At 39.0% G+C, this 22697-nt stretch overlaps 1 protein-coding gene across 1 annotated transcript in view; it reads left to right on the top strand.

The window, feature by feature from the left end:
- The window catches only part of LOC118925978 (complement receptor type 2), a 140282-nt gene that overhangs the window by 113880 nt on the left and 3705 nt on the right, over positions 1 to 22697 (top strand). The window contains exons 37-47 of the mRNA XM_057508014.1: positions 3970 to 4055; positions 10643 to 11041; positions 12320 to 12496; positions 12579 to 12681; positions 13842 to 13927; positions 15613 to 15840; positions 16752 to 16928; positions 18998 to 19183; positions 19720 to 19743; positions 20566 to 20641; positions 21981 to 22085. Of these exons, the coding sequence (XP_057363997.1) occupies positions 3970 to 4055; positions 10643 to 11041; positions 12320 to 12496; positions 12579 to 12681; positions 13842 to 13927; positions 15613 to 15840; positions 16752 to 16928; positions 18998 to 19183; positions 19720 to 19743; positions 20566 to 20641; positions 21981 to 22085 (1647 nt within the window). The remainder of the gene's footprint in view (positions 1 to 3969; positions 4056 to 10642; positions 11042 to 12319; positions 12497 to 12578; positions 12682 to 13841; positions 13928 to 15612; positions 15841 to 16751; positions 16929 to 18997; positions 19184 to 19719; positions 19744 to 20565; positions 20642 to 21980; positions 22086 to 22697) is intronic.

Here is a 22697-nt window from a genome sequence, read left to right as displayed (position 1 = left end):
TGCTTTCTCTCTGGGAACAGTTCATAAAGTTGATACCACTGCACAGATTGTACCTTGATAAATTTGAACATAGGAGAAATCAAAACAGCCATATACTCTCATAATAATACAATCACTCAAGAATAAATTAAATTCAAAATTTTGGATCTTGTTCAAAGAAGAAGCTAAAACAGACATTGCACATTGCCTATAGAATATCAATAATGAATGATTATTGAGTGCATGTGCCCCAGCACTCTTCTGAGTGCTTAATATGATTAACTTGCTTAATGTGGATATTACACATAACCCCATTTCACAGATGATAAAACTGAGATAGGTTAATATATTTACCCAAATTCACATGAAAGAGGTTGAGATTAGAATTTGAATATTGACAGTCTGCCTCAAAACCTGTTATGATAAACCTTACATTATTCAGACTCTTCATTATAAATGCTGATGCAAATATTATTCCTGAAAATCTCTGGGATGTTGACACAAAAGTGTCCTTAGAGAAATAGTCAGTCCTTGTGTGATTTGACAAGAAAAGTTTCAAATAAATGAACAAAACATTTTAATAATTTTTAAATGACTAAGACTAAAAACATGAACATATAAAAGGAGCTGGACTAAGGAATTAAAGAAAAGAAATGAACTTAAAAAGGGAAATGCTAAGCTAAGAGCAGGGTCTTTAAAGGGACCAATTAAACACAACTTGGCCAACTATATTTTCACAGAATAACAAATCTGCAAATACACATGAATGAGAAAGGTGATAGCACCATAGATATTGGAGAGATTCAATACTTTATAAAAATATTAGATCCTCTCTATTGTAATGAAATAGAAAAAAACCCATGAAATGTGTCATTTCAGAGAAAAAATACAGTTTATGAGGATGTGCTTAAAAATAAGTACAACTGATAAACCCATATCTGAATGTCGTTTTCACTCCTTTTGGATGTATATACCTAGAATTGCAACTGCTGGATCAGAGTAATTTTGTGTTTAAGTTTTGAGGAATCACTAAACTGTTTTCCACAATGGAAATGCTTTGTGGAATGGAAATGTGATTCCACAAATCACAAAATGTTAACATTTTACATTCCCACCAGCAATTACAATGGTTCCATTTTATCCACATCCTCACCAATACTAATGTTTTCTCTTTTAAAATAATTATTATTATTACTATAACCATCCTACAAGGTGTGAAGCGGGTCTGATTTGCATTTCCCTGATAACTACTAACGTTTAGTGTCTTTTCATGTGTTTATTGACCATTTGTATCTTCTTTGGAGAAATGTCTGCTCAAGTCCTTTGTCCATATTTCAATTCTTTGGTTTTTTTTGTTAAGTTATAGGAGTTCTTTATATATTCTGTATACTAAACCATGCTCAAATAATTGATTTGCAATTATTTTCTCCCATTCTCTGGGTTACCTTGATACTGTCTTTGATGTTGACAGGGGCTGCAGTCATCTGAAGTACTGATGAGGCTAAGAAATCCAAGAATTTTTGTAGTTGGGTTTGGTGAGACCAGATGGGAATCTGTACTTTTCAGATGTGGAGTTGATACTGGTGTCCAACTAAACCAGCTCCCACTTCTGAGGGTAACTGAGCTCAGATGACGTATTGGTTGCATGTGTATTTTTAGATAAAAATGCTAGAAGCATTCAGAGAAAACACTAACTATGATGAGTGGAAGAATTATGGGTGGTGATTTTATCTTTGGGTTATTCATGACTTCTGAATGTATCTACAATGTATCTATATTAACTTTTATAATCCAGTAGAATTCTATTTTAAATTTGTTTTTTAAAAACAGAAGCCTGCTGCAGAATCATATCATCATGAGCTACTTTAAATAATCTGTAGCGATTGAATGTCTCCATAGATTTCTTCTACTCCAAAATAGTTCCAAGTGCGTGAACAAATAGGAAAGATAGAAATGGCACCATATCCCGGCCCTTAATTCTTCCAACCCTGACCTTACTAAATGGATTCTCCAATGTCTCAATATGCTTCTCCACAGTGTGTGCATTTCTTATAGGGGAAGGAATCTTGGGGCTATTCTTGAACAATGGTTTAGCTTTGAGGCTACCCAAATTTCTAATGCCCAGGGAACCTAAGGAGTAGGTTTGAATAAAAGAACTTCAGAGAGATGGAAAATCAGGTCAGGAAAAATTTCAACATAATTGCTATGGCTACATATTAGTGTCTTATAATGCCTTCAAAATTACTTGCTGTTTTTTTACACCTATAAATAGGCTGGAAGTTACTTCATATTGTTACTCCAATGATGTAGCTTCGTTATCATCAGCACTTTAAAAGCAACCTCTATAAGGTCAAAAGTCAGAAGACACCCATAATTCTGTGCTTTTAAGGCAACTTTTAAATGTATAATAGGTGACAGGCAGAAGGAAAGAGTACATAATGGAGGGATTCTTTTGTTTCCTTAGTCTAGTGGCTCTCAAATTATTTCTTTGCAGAAATTTTGAAGGTTTAATATTTGTTGGCACACTTGAAAAGATATGCAACTTAGCCAATAAAAAAACAAGTTAGCATTGAGTGAAATTCAATCACTACCCAAATACAAAAGTAAGTTAATGCATCTACAAAAATATTCACTCTAATTGCTATGCCCGCATGGTTCTCATCATCTTTATGTCACTGTTTTGGGAAGAACAGGCATATCAGTTAGGATTAAATTAACACATAAATGACAAGAAAAAAAATAGCAGGAGCTTAAACAAGAAAGTAATTTACTGCTCTCTCAGGTTAAGAACCATGGGCAGTCCTTTGAAGAAACTGTAAAATTCCCAAGTCATGTGGTGGCTCCACGATCCACACAAACCTGGAAGCCCTTCATTTAAGACTCCATCTCAACTCATGGTCCAAACTCCAGCCAGCAAAGAGGAAGACTAAAAGAAAAGAACACCATCCCTTTAAGGACACTTCCCAGAAGTTACCCCTGGCACTCCACTTCCTCCCTCTAGCCAGAATTTAGTCACTTGGATCAGGCTATAAGGGAAGCTGAGAAATGAAGCCTTTATTGAAGATAGCCAGTGGTGGCCCAGTCGAAAATATAGAGTTCTGCTATTAACGAAGAAGAGGAAAGTGGATTCTAGACATACCAGTAGTGTCTGCTGCAGTTGGTTACTGCCCTGACCACACTCCTTAGGTAATCAGGAGGCAAGGTTCTTAGCTGGTCAAGTAACCACCTCACTGTTTTATGACTTTGCAGTACACCTTTTACTTAATCAAGTTTAATCCTGCTAGACAGGGGATCACATGAACAACATAGCTGAGCATTCTTTGTGACATGTCTTGCAGTAACAGTATAGATACCTAATAAATAAAAATAATGATGAAATAAAAATGATGATGAAAAGAAAAAAAAATGATGATGAAATGTTCCACATTTTGTGGCCTTCTTTGGATGATTTTATGACACGGTGGATAAGTACATTTAAAGTGTGAAAATGATTAGCTGTTTCCTCTGGTTCTCATTTGCCAAATCTTTAAGGTAAAGCCATCATTATTTCCTTCAATCAACAGATTTTCTGGAGCACCCCATGTTTGAATATCTCTAAGCTAAGAGCTAAAGAGTGCAAATATTTCAATAAGACATCTTCCCCGCTAATCAAGTTTATAATTTCCTGTCAGAAGTATACATACTTCTTTATGTAATATATAATATTGTATATATAACTCTTTAGCTTCCTTAAAGACAAGTACAAAATGTCCAACGACGAGCAAGGAAACTATTGCATTGAGTTGTGAGGAAATAGGAGTGAAGATGGATGGAACAGGTAAGAATTTAAGTTTGTCCTTAGAAATAAATAACTAATTAGAAGATAGAGACAAGGTCTCCCATGTTTTAATCTGTCCTGTGATTTGTAACATCGTCCTATTATTTTCTCACATGGTTTAAGCGGGGAATACGTGTAGCATATAACCATTTTTTTTCATTCTGTGATTCTAGGTATCGACTCATTGGTTCCCCAACTGCTGCTTGTCTCCTCTCAGGCAATAACGTCACTTGGGATAAGGAGGTACCCATTTGTGAGAGTAAGTTGAAATATTTTCCCCCATAATTCCCTCCATTTGATCCATATTTACCCCTGGAGTTACAGAAAAAAAATCCAATCCATCTTGCACAGAGCAGTCTCTCAGACATTTGAAAACTGAAGTGTGTTATGTGATTCTCCTGGTTTTTCTTTGCTTTAAGAGGTTTTTTTTATCTGAAACTGTGGACCCGAACTCAAGTAACATAGCCCTTATTCCCTCCTTTAATAGTAAACTCTTTCCAGTATAAGGATCATTCTTCTAGCTAACCAATTTAAAAGAAATTAGAGAAAATTAAACTTGTCTCTGCAAACTTTTGACAGTACATTGTAAACCCAAGTAGGTTATTCGGCTTGTTACTTTTACTCTGAACAATGAAAGGAGATCTTGTAAGTCTCGGCAGTTTCTCCAAGCCTCTGGTCGTTCTGCTCTGCTGTATTCTTCCTTCAGATTCCTCCAGGCTCATGCCCTTACTGTGTGTGCTCTTCATTAGTAGACCCTCCATCTCTTCAATGAGATATTGTAAAGTGAACCTCCAAACCTTTGAGGAACAGGGAAGAATGACTGATTGCAAACTGGTCAAGTGCTAAGGCTGTCACAAAACCAGCATCCCAAGCAGAACTGATGGCAATTAAAGTGGGCACACACTTCGAAGGGCTTTTGTGCAATACATGCAAAAGTCTTAATGCAAACACCCTTTGACCTAGCAATTCCATTTCCCAGAATTTATCCCAAGAAAATAATCATGGAATTTTCCCATGGGTTTGGTCCAAAGACACTCAGTGCAACAATACTAATGATAGTGAAAAATGTTAAAAGTCTAAATGGTTTTAAAATACCTAATGGAAGACATAAGACTTATTAAAAATGCATGATATATTTTTAAGAAAGATAAAAAGTATACCGTGAAGAACTAGAGATTGAGATTCTTCATCCAAGTGAAAATAGATAGTATATCCATGTATCTACACGCCTGAATAATACTCAGCCACCAATAATGATACTGCAGAAAATATATCCATAGACTCACATACATGTGCACACATGAATACTAGAAACAATATATATTAAATTGTTAAGAATAGTTATTTTTAGGCCATTATCATTTTCTTCTTTTTGTCCACATTTTATAAATTTCCTACACTGAATATATCCATTTTATTCAAAAATAGTCACAAAAAGAAAATAACATTAGCTTTCAGAGAGCCAAAGAAATAAATGAGAATGTATACAAGGTGCCTCCTTAACCTGCCAAAAATTTTAAATTTTCTGAAAAAAATTCAGGTTAACCCAGGTATTATCAGTTTACTCTATAAAATTTTCCAGGTCTGGTAACTTTTATAGGGGGCTATCTTTAATGAAAAATGTTTCACTTCTATATTTTTAGTAGAAGTCAATATATATTTAGATTTTTAGTAGAAGTCAGCATACACATACAGGTCAATAACATTTAACTGAGTCAATATTGGTTATATATGTATATGCAAACATGTGTGTAACCATAACAATATTTTTTAATTATGATGTCATCACAGAACATTGTCACTTATTCTATTACCCCTGAATCTGTGATTACTTCATTTCTCATACCTTATCTTTAATATTTTCTTTTCTCTCTTCTTTTATTGAAACACATTTTGCATATAACATTGTGTAAATTTAAGGTGTATAATATGATAATTTGATACATTCATATATTGCAATATGATGCCATTGTAATGATACTTAGCACCTCTATCATGGTATGTAATTATCCTTTCTTTTTAGAAGTTGGAATAATTAAGTCCTAGTTTCCTAGCAAGTTTGATGATTATAAATACAATTTTGTTGTCAATATTCACTGTACTGTGCATTATATTGCCAGTGCTTATTCACTGCTTTTTTAAAATGTATGCCCTTAAACAACATCTGCCCTGTACTTCCCAGCTCCCAGTCCCTGGTAGCTACAATTTTATTCTGTTTTCCAAGTTTGGCTTTTTTACATTCCACATGCAAGTGATCATACAGTACTTTTCTTCCTCTGTCTGACTTACCTCATAAAGCATAATGTGCTCAAGTTCCATCCACGTTGTTGCAAGTGGTAGGATGTCGTTCTTTCTCGTAGCTGAATAATAGTCCTTTGAATATATGTACCACATTTTCTTTATCCATTCATCTATTGATGGACACTCGTTGTTTCCATATCTTGGCTATTGTAAATAATGCTGCAATGAACATGGTGGATGCATATATCTTTGAGAGTTGTGTTTTCATTTTCTTAGAGTAAATAACCAGAAGTGAAATTGCTAGATCATACGGTAGCTCCATTTCTTTTTTTGAGGAATGTCCATACTGTTTCCCATAGTAGCTGCACCAATTTACATTATCACCCACTGCATAAGGGTTCCCTTCTCTCCACATCCTCACCAGCACTTATGATCTATTACCCTCTTGATAGCCATTCTGATAGGTATGAGGTGATAGCTCATTGTGGTTTTAATTTGCATTTCCCTGATGATTAGTGATGTTGAGCATCTTTTTATGTACCTGTTGGCCATTTGTGTGTCTTCTTTGGAGAAATGTCTATTTAGTTCTTCTGTCCATTTTTAATCAGGTTGTTTTTTGTTATTGAATTGTATAAGTTTTTTACATTTTTGGAATATTAACCCCTTATCCAATACATGGTTGGCAAAAATTTCTCTCCCTTCCTGTAGGTTGCCTTTTCATTTTGTTGTCTCTTTCACTGTGCAAAAGCTTTTAAGATGGATATAGTCCCATTTGTTGATTTTTGCTTTTGTTGTTTGTGGTTTTGGTGTCATATTCAAAAGGTCATTGCCAAGACCAATATTAAGGACCCTCTTCCCTTCATTATGTTCTAGGAATCTTATAGTATCAGGTCTTATATTCAAGTCTTTGTTCCATTTCAAGTTAATTTTTGTGAGTGGTGTGAGACAGGAGTCCAATTTCACTGCTCTTGATGTGTTATCCTGTTTTCCCAGCACCATTTGTTGAAAAAACTATCCTTTCCCCATTGAGTGCTCTTTGCTCCCTTGTCGAATAATTGTTAACCATGTAACCAGGGGTTTAATTTCGGGCTCTCTCTTCTGTCCCATTGGTCTATGTGTCTATTTTCATGCCAGTAGCACACTGTTTTTATTATTGTTATCCCTTCCTGTAAGTTGAATATTTTGAGAAAAAGTAGCCCCCTATTATTATTGTACTGTCCATTTTCCCCAGTAGATCTCTTAGCATTTGCCTAATATGTTTTGGTACTCCAATGTTGCATGCATATATATTCATGATTGTTATATCTTTTTGATGCAATGAATCTTTTGTCATAATATAATGACCTCTGTCTCTTAATATCATCTTTGGCTTGAAGCCTATTTCGTCTGATATAAGTATGGTTATTTTTCTTTTGTTTCCACTTGCATGGAATATCCCCTTCCATCCCTTCACTTTGAGCCTCTGTGTGTCTTTAGAGCTGAAATAATTTTGGTTCAACAGTAGGCTGCATATAGTTAGGTCTTGTTTTTTAATCCATCTAGCCACTCTGTGCCTTTTGATTGGTGAATTCAATCCATTTATATTTAGAGTGATCATTGATACGTAACAACTTACTACTGCATCTTACCATTGGCCTTGTGGTTGTTTTGTATCTCCTTTGTTTCTTTTTCCCTGTTTCAGTCTACCTTTGTAAAACAGTGGTTTTCCATGGCAATTTGCTCAGTCTTGCCTATTTTTATGTTTTGTGACTATAGATTTTTGCTTTGTGGGTACCACGTGGTTTACATTAAGTATCTCATAGATAAAACAATCCTTTTATGCTGATCTAGAGTACTTTATCATCATTCTTGTATAAATACTTCACCTTTTTACTCCTCCCCCTTTATATTTTTGATATCACAATTTAACTCTTTTTATGCTGTGAATTCATTGAGAAATTACAGTACCTATAATTAATTTTAATCCTCTTTCCTGAATTTAATCCTCTTACTTGAATTAAGAGGTTAATACACTATTCTAATGGAGTATAACACTTTTCTAATTCTGACTATTTATTTTTCACTTTTGCTAGGTTATTATGTACTTTCATTGCTTTTATGTCACTATATTGTGTCTTTTCATTCCAACATTTCTTGCAAAGAGGTCTAAAGATAACTTTGCTGGCTAAAATATTCTTGGCTGACAATTTTTCTCTTTCAGCACTTTGACTATGTCATTCCAATTTCTCCTAACCTGTGGAGTTTCTGCTGAGAAGTTCTCTGACGTTTGTAGGTTATTTTCTTTTTTCCCTGGCAACTTTTAAGATTCTTTCTTTATCATTGTTTTTTGACAGTTTCATTAAACTGTGTCTTGGAAGTCTTTTTGCATTGAGATAATAGGGTGTTCTATTAGCTTCTTGGACTGGTATGTCCAATTCCTTCCCCAGATTTGGAGGGTTCTTAGCTACTATTTCTCTAAGTACACTATCTGCTCCCTTCTTCCTCTCTTCTGCTTCTGCTAAAACAACTATTTTTATATTTGTTTTTCTCATCATATTGGATAGTTCTCACGGGGTTTCTTCACTTTGAAAAATCTTGGTTCTCTCTCATCTTCTACCTGAGTCATTTTTAATTCCTGTCCTCTAAGGTGCACTTCTTTCTTTGATCTGATCTGCCCTGTTTCCTAAGCTCTCTAAAACATTATTCATCTCATTCATTGAATTCTTCAGCTCCAGAAGTTCTTTCTGGGTCTTTTTAAAAATTTCCATGTCTGGTAAAAACAAAAAACAAAAAAACTCCTTCTGTGCATTAATTTTATCCCTGAATTCATTGAATTGCCTTTCTGTTTTCTTTTAGTTCATTGACTCTCTTTACAACAGCTATTTAGAATTATCAGTTATATCACAATAGTCCATGCCTTTGGATTCAGTTGCTAGAGAATTATCATTTTCCTTTTGATACAGTATTACTGTGACTTTTCATAGTGTCTGGCCTCTGCCATCACACTAGACCTGTTGCAGTTTGACAATTAGACAGCAATTTCTCCTGTTTTCCAGACGGTGGCGCTACAGCTCATGTTTCGTTTCTGCGCGGGCTCGGGCTACAATGGGGAGTATTGGTTTAAAAAAAAAAAAGTGGCTTGTGAAGAAAAAGCTGACGGCCAAGTCAGGGATAGGTGTAGGCTTAGCCCTGGGGCTCTATGGGTGCCCACAGCCCAGTCGGGGGACCCCTGTGTGGGTCCTCCCAGAGGTCCGAGAGCTGACTTCCTGCAGACATCCCGAAGCCGATGGCAGCCAGCACGCCCCCCAGTGCTCTTTGTAATGCTGGTCGCCTGGCTCCTGTCCCTCTCCCCGGAGTCGGGGTTCCAGGCCGGGAGTCCTGCTGCTGGAGAGAAACGGGTGCCTCCTGCTGCCACCTGCAGCCCGGGGCAGTCCTTCGCCTTCCGCTTTCGATCTCTGTAAGGGAGGTCGCTGGTGTCGCTACAGGGAAAGTCAGCGGGTTGCGGTGTCGCTGCGGGGCGGGGGACTCCTCAAGATCCTCCTTCTCCTCTGCCTCCTCTGCCCCGCGGGGCTGGCTGCCAGGTTCTCCACCTCCACGCGCGTGCACCTGTTGCGCGCTCCAGCTTCGCTTTTTCCCCGACCCGGCAGGTGGGGGGTGGGGCAGGCTCCCCCGCGCCCTTGGCCCCACGGCTTCCTCTGCAGGTACTGTCCGCTCCCTTTCTGAAGCACAGGTGAGTGGAAAGCTCCTGGGTGTTCTGGTATAACGTGCAGAGGCCCAATGGGCTGTAAATAAAAGGGGACAGAAAACCAGACCTAGTAACCTCGCCGTGATGCTGGCATCCCTCTCTTGCTCCGAGAGTAATGCTAGACTTGGTGTATGTAACCTGCGAAGGTGCTATTAAATAACCAAAAGAAAAAATATCCCAGCAGTAAGTAAATATCTTAATAATCTATGATAAAATCGCATCGGTTATCCACTTAAAACCACAGATATGTAAACCATAATAATACATGGATATTTTTACATGAAATTAGTACAAACAGAACAACATACACTACACCTAAATTTCAACTAGGTAAACATGCCTGATTATTAGCAATTACTAGAAGAAAATAATAGCATTGCAATTAGTTACCATTTAGGGAGTCGTTTGATTCTTTATATTTGTTATTTAAATTCATAGTGAAATAATTAATAGTTAAAAAAAACATTCTGGACAAGGCAAAGCTACAGAGATGGTAAAAACATCGGTGGATGCCAGAGGTTGGGGAGGTGGGTGGGATGAACAGGCAGAGCACAGAGGAGTTTTAGGGCACTGAAAATACTCTGCATAATGGGATAATGATGGATATATGTCATTATAAATTTTTCCAAACAGAATGTGCAGTACCAAGAGTGAACCCTAATGTAAATTATGAACTTGGGGTGATAAGGACATGTCCATGTGGGTTCATCAGTTGTAGCAGATGTACTACTCCAGGGACGAGGCTGATAAAGGGGGAAGGTGTGCATGTCGTGGAGCAGGAGCCTAATCTGTACCTTCCCCTCCATTTTGCTCGGAACCTAAAATACCTCTTAAAAAATTAAGAATTAAGCTATTGTTTATCACACTCTCCCTTTTCCTAGGTATATCTTGTGAGCCACCCCCAGGCATATCCAATGGAGACTTCTACAGCAGCAATCGAAGTGTTTTTCAGTACGCAACAGTGGTGACTTACCAGTGTCACACTGGACCAGGCGGACAAAAGCTGTTTGACCTCGTGGGAGAACGTTCAATAAACTGTACCAGCAAAGGCGATCAGCGTGGTGTTTGGAGCAGCCCTCCTCCTCAGTGTGTTCCTGCTAATAAATGCACAGCTCCAGAAGTTGAAAATGGAGCTAGAGTGTCGGAAAATGGGAGTTTATTTTCCTTAAATGAGACTGTGAGATTTAGATGTCATCCTGGCTTTGTCATGAAAGGGTCTGACACTGTGCAATGCCAAGCCAACAGCACATGGGTACCTGAGCTGCCAGGCTGCTCCAGGGGTGAGTTTCATCCACCGAGACTCTGCTGGGGGATGTGGGGCAGTGTAAATAAATGATAGGAGTTGTTGAAACTAAGGAAGGAGTGTGTGCACAGGTGTGTATGTCACAACTATGAAATTGAATAGTCTAAACATCATACTAGCTCTACTACATTATCTCTGATCAAAATAATCATCAAAAAGTGATGGTTTACTCTGTCTCATCTGTAATGCACGTATGTTATATAAATTATTTAATACTCAGAATGAATATCTGAAACAGGAAATGTGCCTATCCCCGTTTTACGTTAGGAAACTGAGTCTTAGAGAAGTTCAATAACGTCCCAAGTCACAGAGCTAGTAAATAACAGAACCAGGCCTGGAATTGCAGAGCCTAATGTTTACTGAAATGTACAATAAACAATAATGAGGAAAATGACATAGATCTCTCATTGGAGGGGGTCAGTAGGCAAATGTGCCTTGGGGGCCAAAGTGACAGCATCAGATTAAAAAAGCCTTAGACTTCAATCATTCTGTTCCAATTCCCCCATGTTATTACTGGAAACTGGGGAAATGACTTGCTCAAATCTAAGCACATTTTTTTTCATTTTTATTGATGTCTGCATGGTTCAGATTGAGGCTTAAATGTGTTCTAATGCCCTGAGCACACACCAAGTGGGCTGTGGGTGCAGACAGCCAAAATATGAGTCAAAATGTGCTCTAAGCAGTATGTTCTCTCTTTTAGGAGTCTATACCTTTCATTTTAAGGGGATTTTGTTGTCAGTGTCTTCTCTTGTCCTCTTATGCTGAAATGGCTGGCTTAGCAGAGGAGTGGGGAGAATGGGACTGGCACATAGGGATGGAGAAGAAGCTTACAGTTCTGAAAGGGGCGGCGGAATGAAGGGGCGCATGATCATAAGAAGCTCAGTAGCAGGAGCTGTTAGCCGAGACTTAGGTAAAGGTATCCTAGTTGTTGTCAAAAAGGTGACCTTTCTAGGAAGTGTAAGAGTGGAATAAGCCCCCAGAACTCCCAGCTCTGTACTGGATGGCCAGCACTGGAAAGCAAAAGGAATATTCTGCTTGTAGTCTTAGGGATGTTTCAGTAAAACAACACAGTTAAGTTTTGGGGAGACTTTGATTCTAGTCACAGCTCTGAACTGTGGCCTCCATTCGCTCATCAGTAAAACATGGCTACCAGATCTTTTAAAGTCTGCACTACTTAATTAGGATTTTTAAGCTCCATGGCAGGGACAGGATATAGCAAAAGATGTTTCCATATACTTTGCTGCTCTTTCCCCAGCATGTTGGCCCCCTCCAGAAATCCTGCACGGTAAGCACACCCCAAGCAACTCGGATGACTTTCCCCCCGGGCAGGAAGTGCTGTACAGCTGTGAGCTGGGCTATGAGCTCAGAGGGGCTGCTGCTCTGCGCTGTACGCCCCAGGGAGACTGGAGCCCCGCAGCCCCCCAGTGTGCAGGCACCTACGTTCTCATCTGACTTACTGATCAATCTCTTTGTCCCTCACGTGGCAGTCTCACTCCTGATCCTTTTCTTCCTAGTGAAATCATGTCCTGACTTCCTGGAGCAACTCCCCAACGGCCGTGTGCTCTCTCCACTTAATCTCCAGCTTGGGGCCCATGTATCCTTCGTTTGTGATGAGGGGTGAGTGTGACCAGGGAGACCAGGGGCGCCGTGCTCCATAATGACACTCTTGGGTTCAAGGGTTAATCCAAAGAGGGGGGCTGACATATGAAAAAGAAATACATAGGGAGATTAATTTCAGAGTAGTTTTGAAATAAGAGTAAGAACTCAGTGGCACCACTATCTGGAGGTAAAGAAAATGGCAAGTATAATTTAATGTCAAGTACAATCATGAACATAGACACTGACCTTGAATTCATGGTTGAACAGTAAATGGGTAAATATTTAGTGGGAGGCAGGGAAATGTAATTTTATGGAAAAGGTTTAATGTTTAAGACAAAAATTATTTGAAATGAGTTAGGCAAGGGCTGTTTCAGAAAACTCAAAATGAATCAATAGTGGATTTTGTGTTGGGATAAGGGTTTTTTAATCCAATCACTTATTTTGTACCAGTAATGTCTTTGACATTGGGATCATCATGACTGATCTTGTTTCAGGTAGTAGCATTGTTCATGCGGGTCTAGTACTCTCAGCGGTATGCACTGTCCATGGGAGGTATCAACATCAGGTGACACGGCAGATATTTTTAGTAATTTCCTCTGCATCTTTGACATTCAAAGACCCTACCACCGAGTAATGATCAGCGAACTTCAGAAGGACAGCAGGATCCAATAATAAGCTGGGCTCCTCCTTTTGTCCTTTTTGCCCAGAACATTTAGTCCAGTGTGCTTCTGTGAGCCTCTGTCTGGCCGTTACCATTGTTCTCTGCTTTGCTCACCCAGGTCGAGAGCTGTTTTTCTTCATGACCCACTAATGGGAAGTTCAATGTTAGAGTGCTGCCCCTGAGAGGTGGGGTGTGGGTCCAGGGCACAGAGGGGAGTCCCGCTCAGGGTCAGTGGCTCCAGGTGTCACTGGGCTCTGATGTCTGGGTGACTAGTGAGTATACAAGTTCTGATTGCTTTGCCAGTCACAGGATATGGTGATTCTTTAGAATAATTTGGCTTCTGAGTATCTGCCAGCTACTGAATTCAGGTCCCTAAAGAAATGAGACTTTTAGCTGGACCTGAACCTGGGACCAAATGGTATTTAGGCTGAAGTAAGAAAGCTGAGCATCTATCAGTGAAGAAATAAAGGGACAGCTGGGAATTACTCACCCACTGGCTGCTCCTTTTTCTCTTCAGGTTCCGATTAAAAGGTAGCTCTGCTAGTCACTGTGTTTTGGCTGGAATGAAAAGCCTTTGGAACAGCAGTGTTCCTGTGTGTGAACGTGAGTAGAAAGAGTAATAGCCTCTAATTTTTTCTCCCCTGAGAAAAAACATGGAATCACCCATTGTCTGGATCTTTATTTAACTAACTTACTGATAACATACTTCTTCAGTGGAAAAGTTTCAAAACAGGTCTTATAGGTCTTATATATCACGTGTTTCTGTTACTGATCTGTAAGTCGCTAGTTGAATGGCAGTGTTGAATTTTGTGGGGACAAACCAGATGACGTAAAGGTACACCAAAATTTATTTATTTACTTTTGAGTTTCTTAAATGTTTATGTCCTTTTAGCCCCTCACACATCTAAACTATTGATTCAGCCTGTTATGTGGTCCACTGTTTTTTACAGAGGAAGGGCTTCCTCTGTATGTGCCAGGGCTTTCCATGCACAGAGAGGACAAAAGAGAAAGTCTTATTCCTGGCCCCAAGGAGCTCATTTTCTACTTGGAGAGGAAGACAATGAGCAAGAAAATAAACAAGCAAACACGTAAAAAATAGTATATAAAATGGTATGGCAGAAACTGACTTCTATGATAAATTAGTATGGTGCAGATAGGTGATCAGTATTCGAAATGATGAGGTGAGGTGTCCTAAATGTCCAAACCACCCACTTCAATAAAACAGATCAAAGATTTGGAAATTGATAAATAGGTAAAAGTGTTTTATGCACTGAGACATTACCAATTTATCCTACTCTTCTTATTAAGCAAGACAAGATATTTTTTGAACTCCTCTTTCCTAATGATTAGCAAATGTTTATTTTCATTTGGATTTTCTTAAAATACCTTGCTAGGAATCTATTTGGACATCTTATAGGATGATGACTACTTGATAAGAACATTCAATATATATGAAACTCAGACATCCAACAAACTCAACCTTTGTGACACACATAAACTGAAAACAAATATATAAGTAAATTTGGATAAATACAAACACATAGATAAAACCTAGGTTTGGAAAGTCAATCATTGATATACTAAGGCCCTCACTTTATTTATACACACAATTCTGATAAGCTTGATTATCTATTCCTACAATCATATTGTATTAGAAGCACCAAATTAATTTTAGGGAGAGAACTTACAAAAAAAAAACAAGCAAGAAGAAATGACGGCTGATAGCTTAGAAGAATGAAAAACCCTAAAGAAAAGGAAAAGGCGCCTGGGAACCCATTACTTCAGCTGTGAAGAGCCCTATAGGATAAGTGTGTTCTGATGACACTAATGTATATTTGATATTGGTGCTGATGGCAATGGTCTTGGGTCATCAGGAAATATTCCATCTGTTGAAAATGAGAGTCCATATTTACAAAGGTTTGCATGGAACTTTACATCTTTAGGGGCCAACTTGTCTGCCTTGTTACCTCATTGTCAACTCAGGATCTTAGGATGCTTGACATAAAGTAGACAATCAAATGGTTGCTGGAAAAAAAAATTAGTTAATTACCTCCCAAAGTGATTGAAAATGGAGCTACCTGGAGGACCTGTAACTCCTGCCATAAACTGTAACCGGTCTCATCTCAGTTTCCTCCTCCTCTGAAAACGCCTCACACATTTCATTCCATCCACCTTAGTTGTGTTCTCGTAGAAAAATGTGTATTCATAACACAGCCCCAAAGCACCATTATTGTGTAATCATTTTGATTGAAAATCTAATGAACCCAAATCTATTGTGTTCTTTCTAGAAATCCTGTGTCCAAATCCTCCAGCTATCCTTAATGGGAGACACACAGGAGAACCTCAGGAAGTCTTTCCTTTTGGAAAAGAAGTAACTTACACATGTGACCCCCACCCAGACAGAGGGATGATCTTCACCCTCCTTGGGGAGGGCACCCTCCGCTGCACGAGTGACAGTCAAGGGACTGGGGTTTGGAGCAGCCCCGCCCCTCACTGTGCACTTTCTGGTCCTGCAGGTCAGTGCACGTGCCCCACCCCGCGGATGGGTCAGAATATCTAGGCAACAGTTTCCGGATTTCTATATTGACGGTCATTTTGCTTGTGAACATGGCTTTGCTGTGAATGTCAGACACAGAATGACCTGCCAGGAGAACAGCAGACACTTCTAGACGTGCCACACTGTGTCCCATTGGTGCTTTGATGACCTATCCCGTGGGGGTGAGGAGTGTGTGCTGGCAAGGAGATGAGGAGTGGAGAGAGGAGAGAATGAGTGAGGCCCAGGTTTATAGGGAATATTCTGAAAGCACTGAAAACAAATGCAGAAGAAAATGCTCTGTTATGCCATCTCTATTGCTAGTGGTCTTTGCACTAGAAAAATGGGTGTGCAGAGCAAAAAGCACATGTTGATGTCAGTAATTTACTTCAGAATTGATGGTGCTATAAAAATAATTAAAGACATGGAGATGCAGACATTTCTATTCCTGTTCTAAGTGTTCTGCTCAGCCTCTGACTGCATTTAGCAAAGGGGACGCCCTAGAGACGTGGAGCTTAAGGTTGTACACTTGGCCCCTGCAGCTCATTCCTTTTCCATATTAGTCTGGCTTTAAATGACAGCCCCCGACAATCAGAGGGGTCATTTGTGTCTGTGATTGTCCACACAAGCTCTGTCCTCCACTGAGGACAGATGGCACTGAACTGGTAGTTTGTAGATCTGGTGGTACTCCAGTCTGGTGCAGTTTGCACATGATCCTCTTTAAAGGCTGAGACGTCTGCATTTAGACAATCAGGCTTCCCGCAGATCAGTAAACATTTAGTGCCTTGGGTCTTTCTGTGGCTCTAATAGAGATATTGCCACACGTGTTGGCAGGTTCAGACTTTTTTGTCTAACTGAATGTCTTTCCTTGTGCCTGGGGGGACATTCCCTTAGCATGCCCACCTCCACCCAAGATCCGCAATGGGCATCTCATCGGAGGACATGCAGCTCCCTATCTCCCTGGGATGACAGTCACCTACACTTGTGACCCAGGCTACCTGTTAGTGGGAAAGGCCTTCATTTTCTGTACACACCGGGGAACCTGGAGCCAATTTGATCAGGATTGCAAAGGTACTTCTTATTCTTACTGGATTTTTATGGGTAATTGACATACAAGTCTAATAAGGCTGAGAGAGCACTTCTGAGAGAATCATGAAATGCATGTCAAAAAGGGAGGAGAAAAGCAGAACAGAAGGAAGGAAGGGAGGCTGCCCAAGGGTCCCCAACTCCATCCAATGAGCAGGAAGAGCCAGTGGATTCCCAGTAATACAATAGACAGGAAATAGCGACTTAAAATGCTGTATGGGCTTTAACTAATTGACTATTTCGGCTCTAAAGGACCTCAGGGGGTCACAGTTGGTCCTCACAAATTCCCGTAGATGGTATACAAGAACTTAGAAGTATACTTTGTTAGGAGGAAAAATGAAGCCTTAAGTAAGGCAGTTTCTGTCAACTACACTGCAAAGAGGTTGAGATCATTTAATTCCTGGAATTACTAGATATGGGGATTCATTATAGTCTCCAAGACCAACATGAGGCATTTATTTCATCTTTTCCCTGGAAGAAGTTCCAGGCATTATTTCCTTTATTCCTATTTGCAAAAATGGCTTCTCGCTTAAACATATTAGTTGGCCATATTCCAAAAAGGTACAAAATATGGAGTTAAAAACATTATCAAACTATTAATATAGAATACGACTAGGCATGGTCTTGGGGTCTTTCTACAAGCTATTTGTGTTAGTTTCCAAAGAATCTGATGGGGCAGGGGGACGGGGTATAATTCTTGCTCTTACACAGGAGGAAACCGCGGTGTATAGACATCAGTAACTAGTCCGTGATAGGCGGCACGGGCGTGACGCTGTTGGGGCTGGACCACTGCTTAGCCCTGCTTTTGAACATGGCATTGTATTCTGTTTCCTTTTAAATGTGGTTCTTTTGACTTTGCAAAACTGTAAGTTAGTGATTTTTGCTTTTGGTTTATTTAATTTCTTTTCTATTCTTTCTTTTTAGAAACACTAGGCTAAGAGCAGGCAGGAGATAGGAAGGGTTTTGGACATGTCTGTGTTTCAAAGGTGAAGGAGCTATTAGTCCTCTGACTGTCCTGGTTACAGGATCCTAGGGTGCTCCCCAACCCGAAAGTCTCCAAAATCCTTCTTGTCCTCCCAGCCCTCTGATTTTAGGGATGGAAAATTTGAGACCCGTCACAGAGATGGTAAGTGACTCTCCTGTGCTTTTCTGCAAAGAATGGATTGCACAAGTTAGAGAGTCCCTGAGGCTCTGCAGATACTGGAAAGCTCACTTCTCCTTGCTTTAGTTACATAACAAAGTATGAAGATTCAGGGAATTGTTTAAATATTAATTATACAAACTGAGACTCTGGGAAGGTTCTTCTCTTGAAAATAAAAATATATTCCATGTTCTTGGCAATACTTTCTTTTCATTTAAGTAAGATTCACTTTGTCTTAATAATTGTTCTCTTTAGGTATGCTTTATAATAGTTATTCTCCATCTTTAGCATTAATAATAGCATCCAGGAACCTTGTTAAAAGGACAGATATACATATATATATATATATCATGGAATATTACTCAGGTGTTAAAAAGAATGAAATCCTGCCATTGGCAACAACATGGATGGACCCAAGGGTATTACACTAAATGAATTAAGTGAGGAGAAAGACAGACCCTATGACTTTACTTATATGTTGAATCTAAAAAACAAATAAATGAACAAATGAAACAAAACAGAAACAGACTCTTAGATATAGAGAACAAACTGGTGGTTGTCAGAGGGGGTGGAAGGTGAGGGGATGAGCAAAATAGGTAAAGATTAACAGATACAATCTTCCAGTTATGAAATAAGACACAGGGATGCACTGTACAGCATAGGGAATATACTCAATTTTTAAAAATGGGTATGTATAGTATATTCCATATTCCCTTAGTTTACCTAAGAAATCAAAGTCAAAAAATTTTAAATCATAAGATGTCAGAGGGGTGCCAGTACTTCTTGATTGAAAACATGGCCCATCTTTGCTGAAGGCAAAGTAGGTTTGAGATCATAGATCTTTTTATTATGGTAGTTTCAACTAATAATTCGCAATAAAGTAGCTATTTCCTTCTGATTTTTCTAATTTCAGAGGTAAAATGTAGCCTCCCACAGCTTATGAATGGAATCCGGAAGGAGTTGGAAATAAGAAAAGTGTATCACTATGGAGATAATGTAACTTTGGAGTGTGAAGATGGGTATACTCTGGAAGGAAGTCCCCAGAGCCAATGCCAGGCAGACAACACATGGCACCCTCCTCTGGCCACGTGTACATCTCGTAAGTGCAAATGCAAGAAATGTACGTCCTGCCCAGTCATGGTTGCTGTTCATGCTTCATCCATACTGTCATCGAATGTGGTGTGACATTTATGGCATGTGCTAAGAGCTATGGAGTATAATAGGAGCCCCTGATTCTTTCCAGAAACCCCTTAATGAGAATAAGGCAAACCATGCTCTCCTCATACCTCTCAACCCATCATCTCTCCTCAGGACCTTTTCTCAGCCTTTTGTTTAAATCACTTTATTATTGCACACATTGTTTAAATAATGATTTGTTTATAGCCTGTGAGCTATAAAAGTCAGGAGCACATTAGTGGTAGGGCAGGCCTTCAAGAGTGTTTCAACATGAGTCAGGGAGCGTCTTCCAAACTTCAGAGACCAGCTAGTCCGCCTCTCTCACTGGTGTAGTTTGCAGGATTTTAAGCTGATACAACTGGATACACTAGATTTTGAAATGGTGTGTTACTGGTTGAGAGCTCCTTTCGATCATGCTGTGTGCAGACTGATGTATTTGTGATTTTTCTTTCCCATTAGGCTCACGTAATGCTCTTATAGTTGGTAAGTTTTATGAAGGGTTTGCTGAGGAACTCTAGTTCTTCACCAGTAAGTATCCACTTATAATAAATGAAATGTTAAAAAGAAATCAAAGTGTATTGTAATTCCAGTTAGAAAGAAAATAACGATAAATTCAGAGCAAAACTGAGTGTCCTTTATCAAAGGTTCTATACTAATTTAAAAACATTACAAATGAATAATCATTCTTCAGTGTCAAAAATTGTTTAATGTTTGGAGGTTTAATGAAGGGTTAATGGTGTTCTCATTCAAGAGCAGCAGAGGTAGTTTTGGTTGTGCCTGGAGAATGCAACTTGCTCCTTAGTTTATAACCTGGGAATATTCTTCAGAATGCTAGTCATGACCACTTGCCGAAATTGTAAGGCACAAAGACAATTTCCTGGGCCCATTTCTGTGACATCCTATGTAGGAGGAATAGTTTGGGATAGAGTTTGCTTCAAAGGGAATTAGTAGAACCTGTTGCATGGAGAGCGACCGCCTTGTGCCTTACGCAAGACACATGTGCAGGAACATGGCAGTCCAGTGCTCTTCCCACCCACTTGTTGAAATGCTGCTATTAGACTAAAGGTTACAAAACTGCTCTGCTCACTCCTCCCCTAAACCATTCGGTAGTAAGACTTGCGCTAGATTGAACCAGGAACAGAGGGGAAATCTTCAAGGGTGTCTTCTTAAAAGCAGAATTGATGGTTACAGTTAAAAAAAAAAAAAACCATTGACAACCTCTAGTGGGACTAGACATTTAGATAAGACTTTAAAACTTATGGGTCATGTTTTCCATGCACTTAATTACCTTGTTTTACTGTCTAGGCATTTTCTTTAGTGTGATCTTCTTCATTTTACCCTTCATTGTTTCCTGTTGGGTAATTCTAAAGTGCAGAAAAGGGTAAGTTCAGCTATATTTTCCTAGAATGTGTTTATAACTTTACTTGCCTCCTCTTGGAAGCCAAAGAGAAATAAAAGAAAACCTCAAAAACAAAAGTACTAGATAAAATAAATTCTTATAAAGAAGGCCCTTGATGCACATTATGGATAGAGAAGTATTCACACTAAAAGAAATATGTATGATACCTAGAACAATTTTTTTAAAAAGCTTAGAATTTAAAAGATTTTAATTGTAGCAACGAGAAAAAAGGCTGAAGGAATTTTTCCAAAGGCATTAATGAAGCAGTAGGTATTCTAGTTTTCCTGAGACATTCCAGACTCCTATTTCTAGGCACAGACCCTGTCAAGGTACTAGAGGTGACACACATATCACAGGCTGCTGATGTGCAAGAATTGAGGATTTGCTTTTGAGTATTAAAAACAAATATTTAGGAAACCCCACTTACTTTTTAAACTTGCAAAAACCTTGGAAGGATTACATATAAATAAAAAAATATTGTTTTCTGGGAAGAGAACATACAAAGCTTTTGTACAGGTTGGTTTAATCAGAACAGAATCAATGAGATCCATGTTATAAGCTTGATGAGCAAATTCCAGTTTATAACTTTAAGTGAACGGTTTCTCTATAGCAAGAGTTCTAAACAAATGCAGTCTCCTAAAACAGCCTTTACAGAAATGGAAGTTTTGATTTTTCACAGGGGGAGCCAATATAAACTTTTAAAAAGTGAAATATTATAGCAGGGACAGAAATAATTGCTACCTCACTTAAAATGGTGCCTCGCCTGTGATGAATGTCAGAAAATGTTACTTACACAATTGCTATTACTGACATTTAAAAGCGATTAAATACTTCCATTCACTGTCAATTCTCATATATGTTCATGACAACTATTGTGATATCTACTAACTGTGGATGTTAAATGTACAAAGAATAGAACTTATATCTTCACTGTAAGAGAAAAAAGAGCCTGTGTCAGATCACAGTGCAAAGCCACACACATTGTGAGGTACAAATGCCACTATTCTTGTGGTATACATCACCACCACTCACAATTACTTGAAACTCTGAAATGTATTGTTTTAAGGCACAGACACTTGCCTATAACAAATTTAGAGTCTTCTGACAAATACGCAGATGGTTTTAGTATTATTTCCTAATCCAAGTTTTAATCTTGAAAGAGGGGATTTGGCTGTGTTTTTCCTTTTAGATACCTTGCCAAGGTTTCAGAAACTTGGAGCAAATTGTGCCCTAAATTTCAAAGTGAAAGCTGCTGATTTCTTTCTTTCAAAACTGAAATTAATATAATTAAATTATTCTGTTTTTTTCCTCTGCCAACTAGCAATAATATAGATGAAAAATCTAAAAAAGGGATTATCTGTTTACATCCCCAAGAAGGCAACGGTGTTCATCTTCAAACTCTGCAAACAAATCAGGAAAATAACAGGTACATACAGTGTACATATAAAAACCTAGTACATATATTGAATTCAAAATGTTTCAACAATTCAAAGTGGAAACACAATCTGAATATGATAGTGCACCAGTTGGGTCCCTGATACCAAAGAAGTCAGGAAGTCCCACGTGAGTGGAAATGCCCTGGGGCTGACTGGCTCATCTTGGATTAATGTTGTGTGCAGTGGTTGGGGGGACAGCTCGGTCAGGCCTGTGTACAGGCAGTTTTTCCAAAGCTTTCCAACAGTTTTGGGCATTTATGCTGTGAACCTTCCAGAAGTAGTAAGCTTCTCTCTTTCTTGTGGACCCCAAGCCTATGCCACACGGGTGTCCCCCCAAATCCTACATCTCTTAAATGTGCAGGATGTCTCCCGGGTCCCCAGGAGACTCCGGCTCTACCTCATCCCCTGCTTTCAGACTGGCCCTGAATTCTCTGCCGCCCTGGCCCCCTGTGCCTGCCCTCCCTTTCCTGTCCTCCTCCTCATGGGCTTGTTACCGCACCTTCCCCCTTCATCCCACCTATTCACGGCAGCCTGGCCAGAATGTGTTGTGAGTAAACATTTGGCTGTTTGCTAAAGGTTCGCGGTGAAAGGGAAATTTCTCT

Source organism: Manis pentadactyla, chromosome 9 (genome assembly GCF_030020395.1).
Source record: "Manis pentadactyla isolate mManPen7 chromosome 9, mManPen7.hap1, whole genome shotgun sequence".
NCBI lineage: Eukaryota > Metazoa > Chordata > Mammalia > Pholidota > Manidae > Manis > Manis pentadactyla.
Note: the sequence above shows the minus strand (reverse complement) of the source record. Positions and strands in the feature narration are given on the sequence as shown.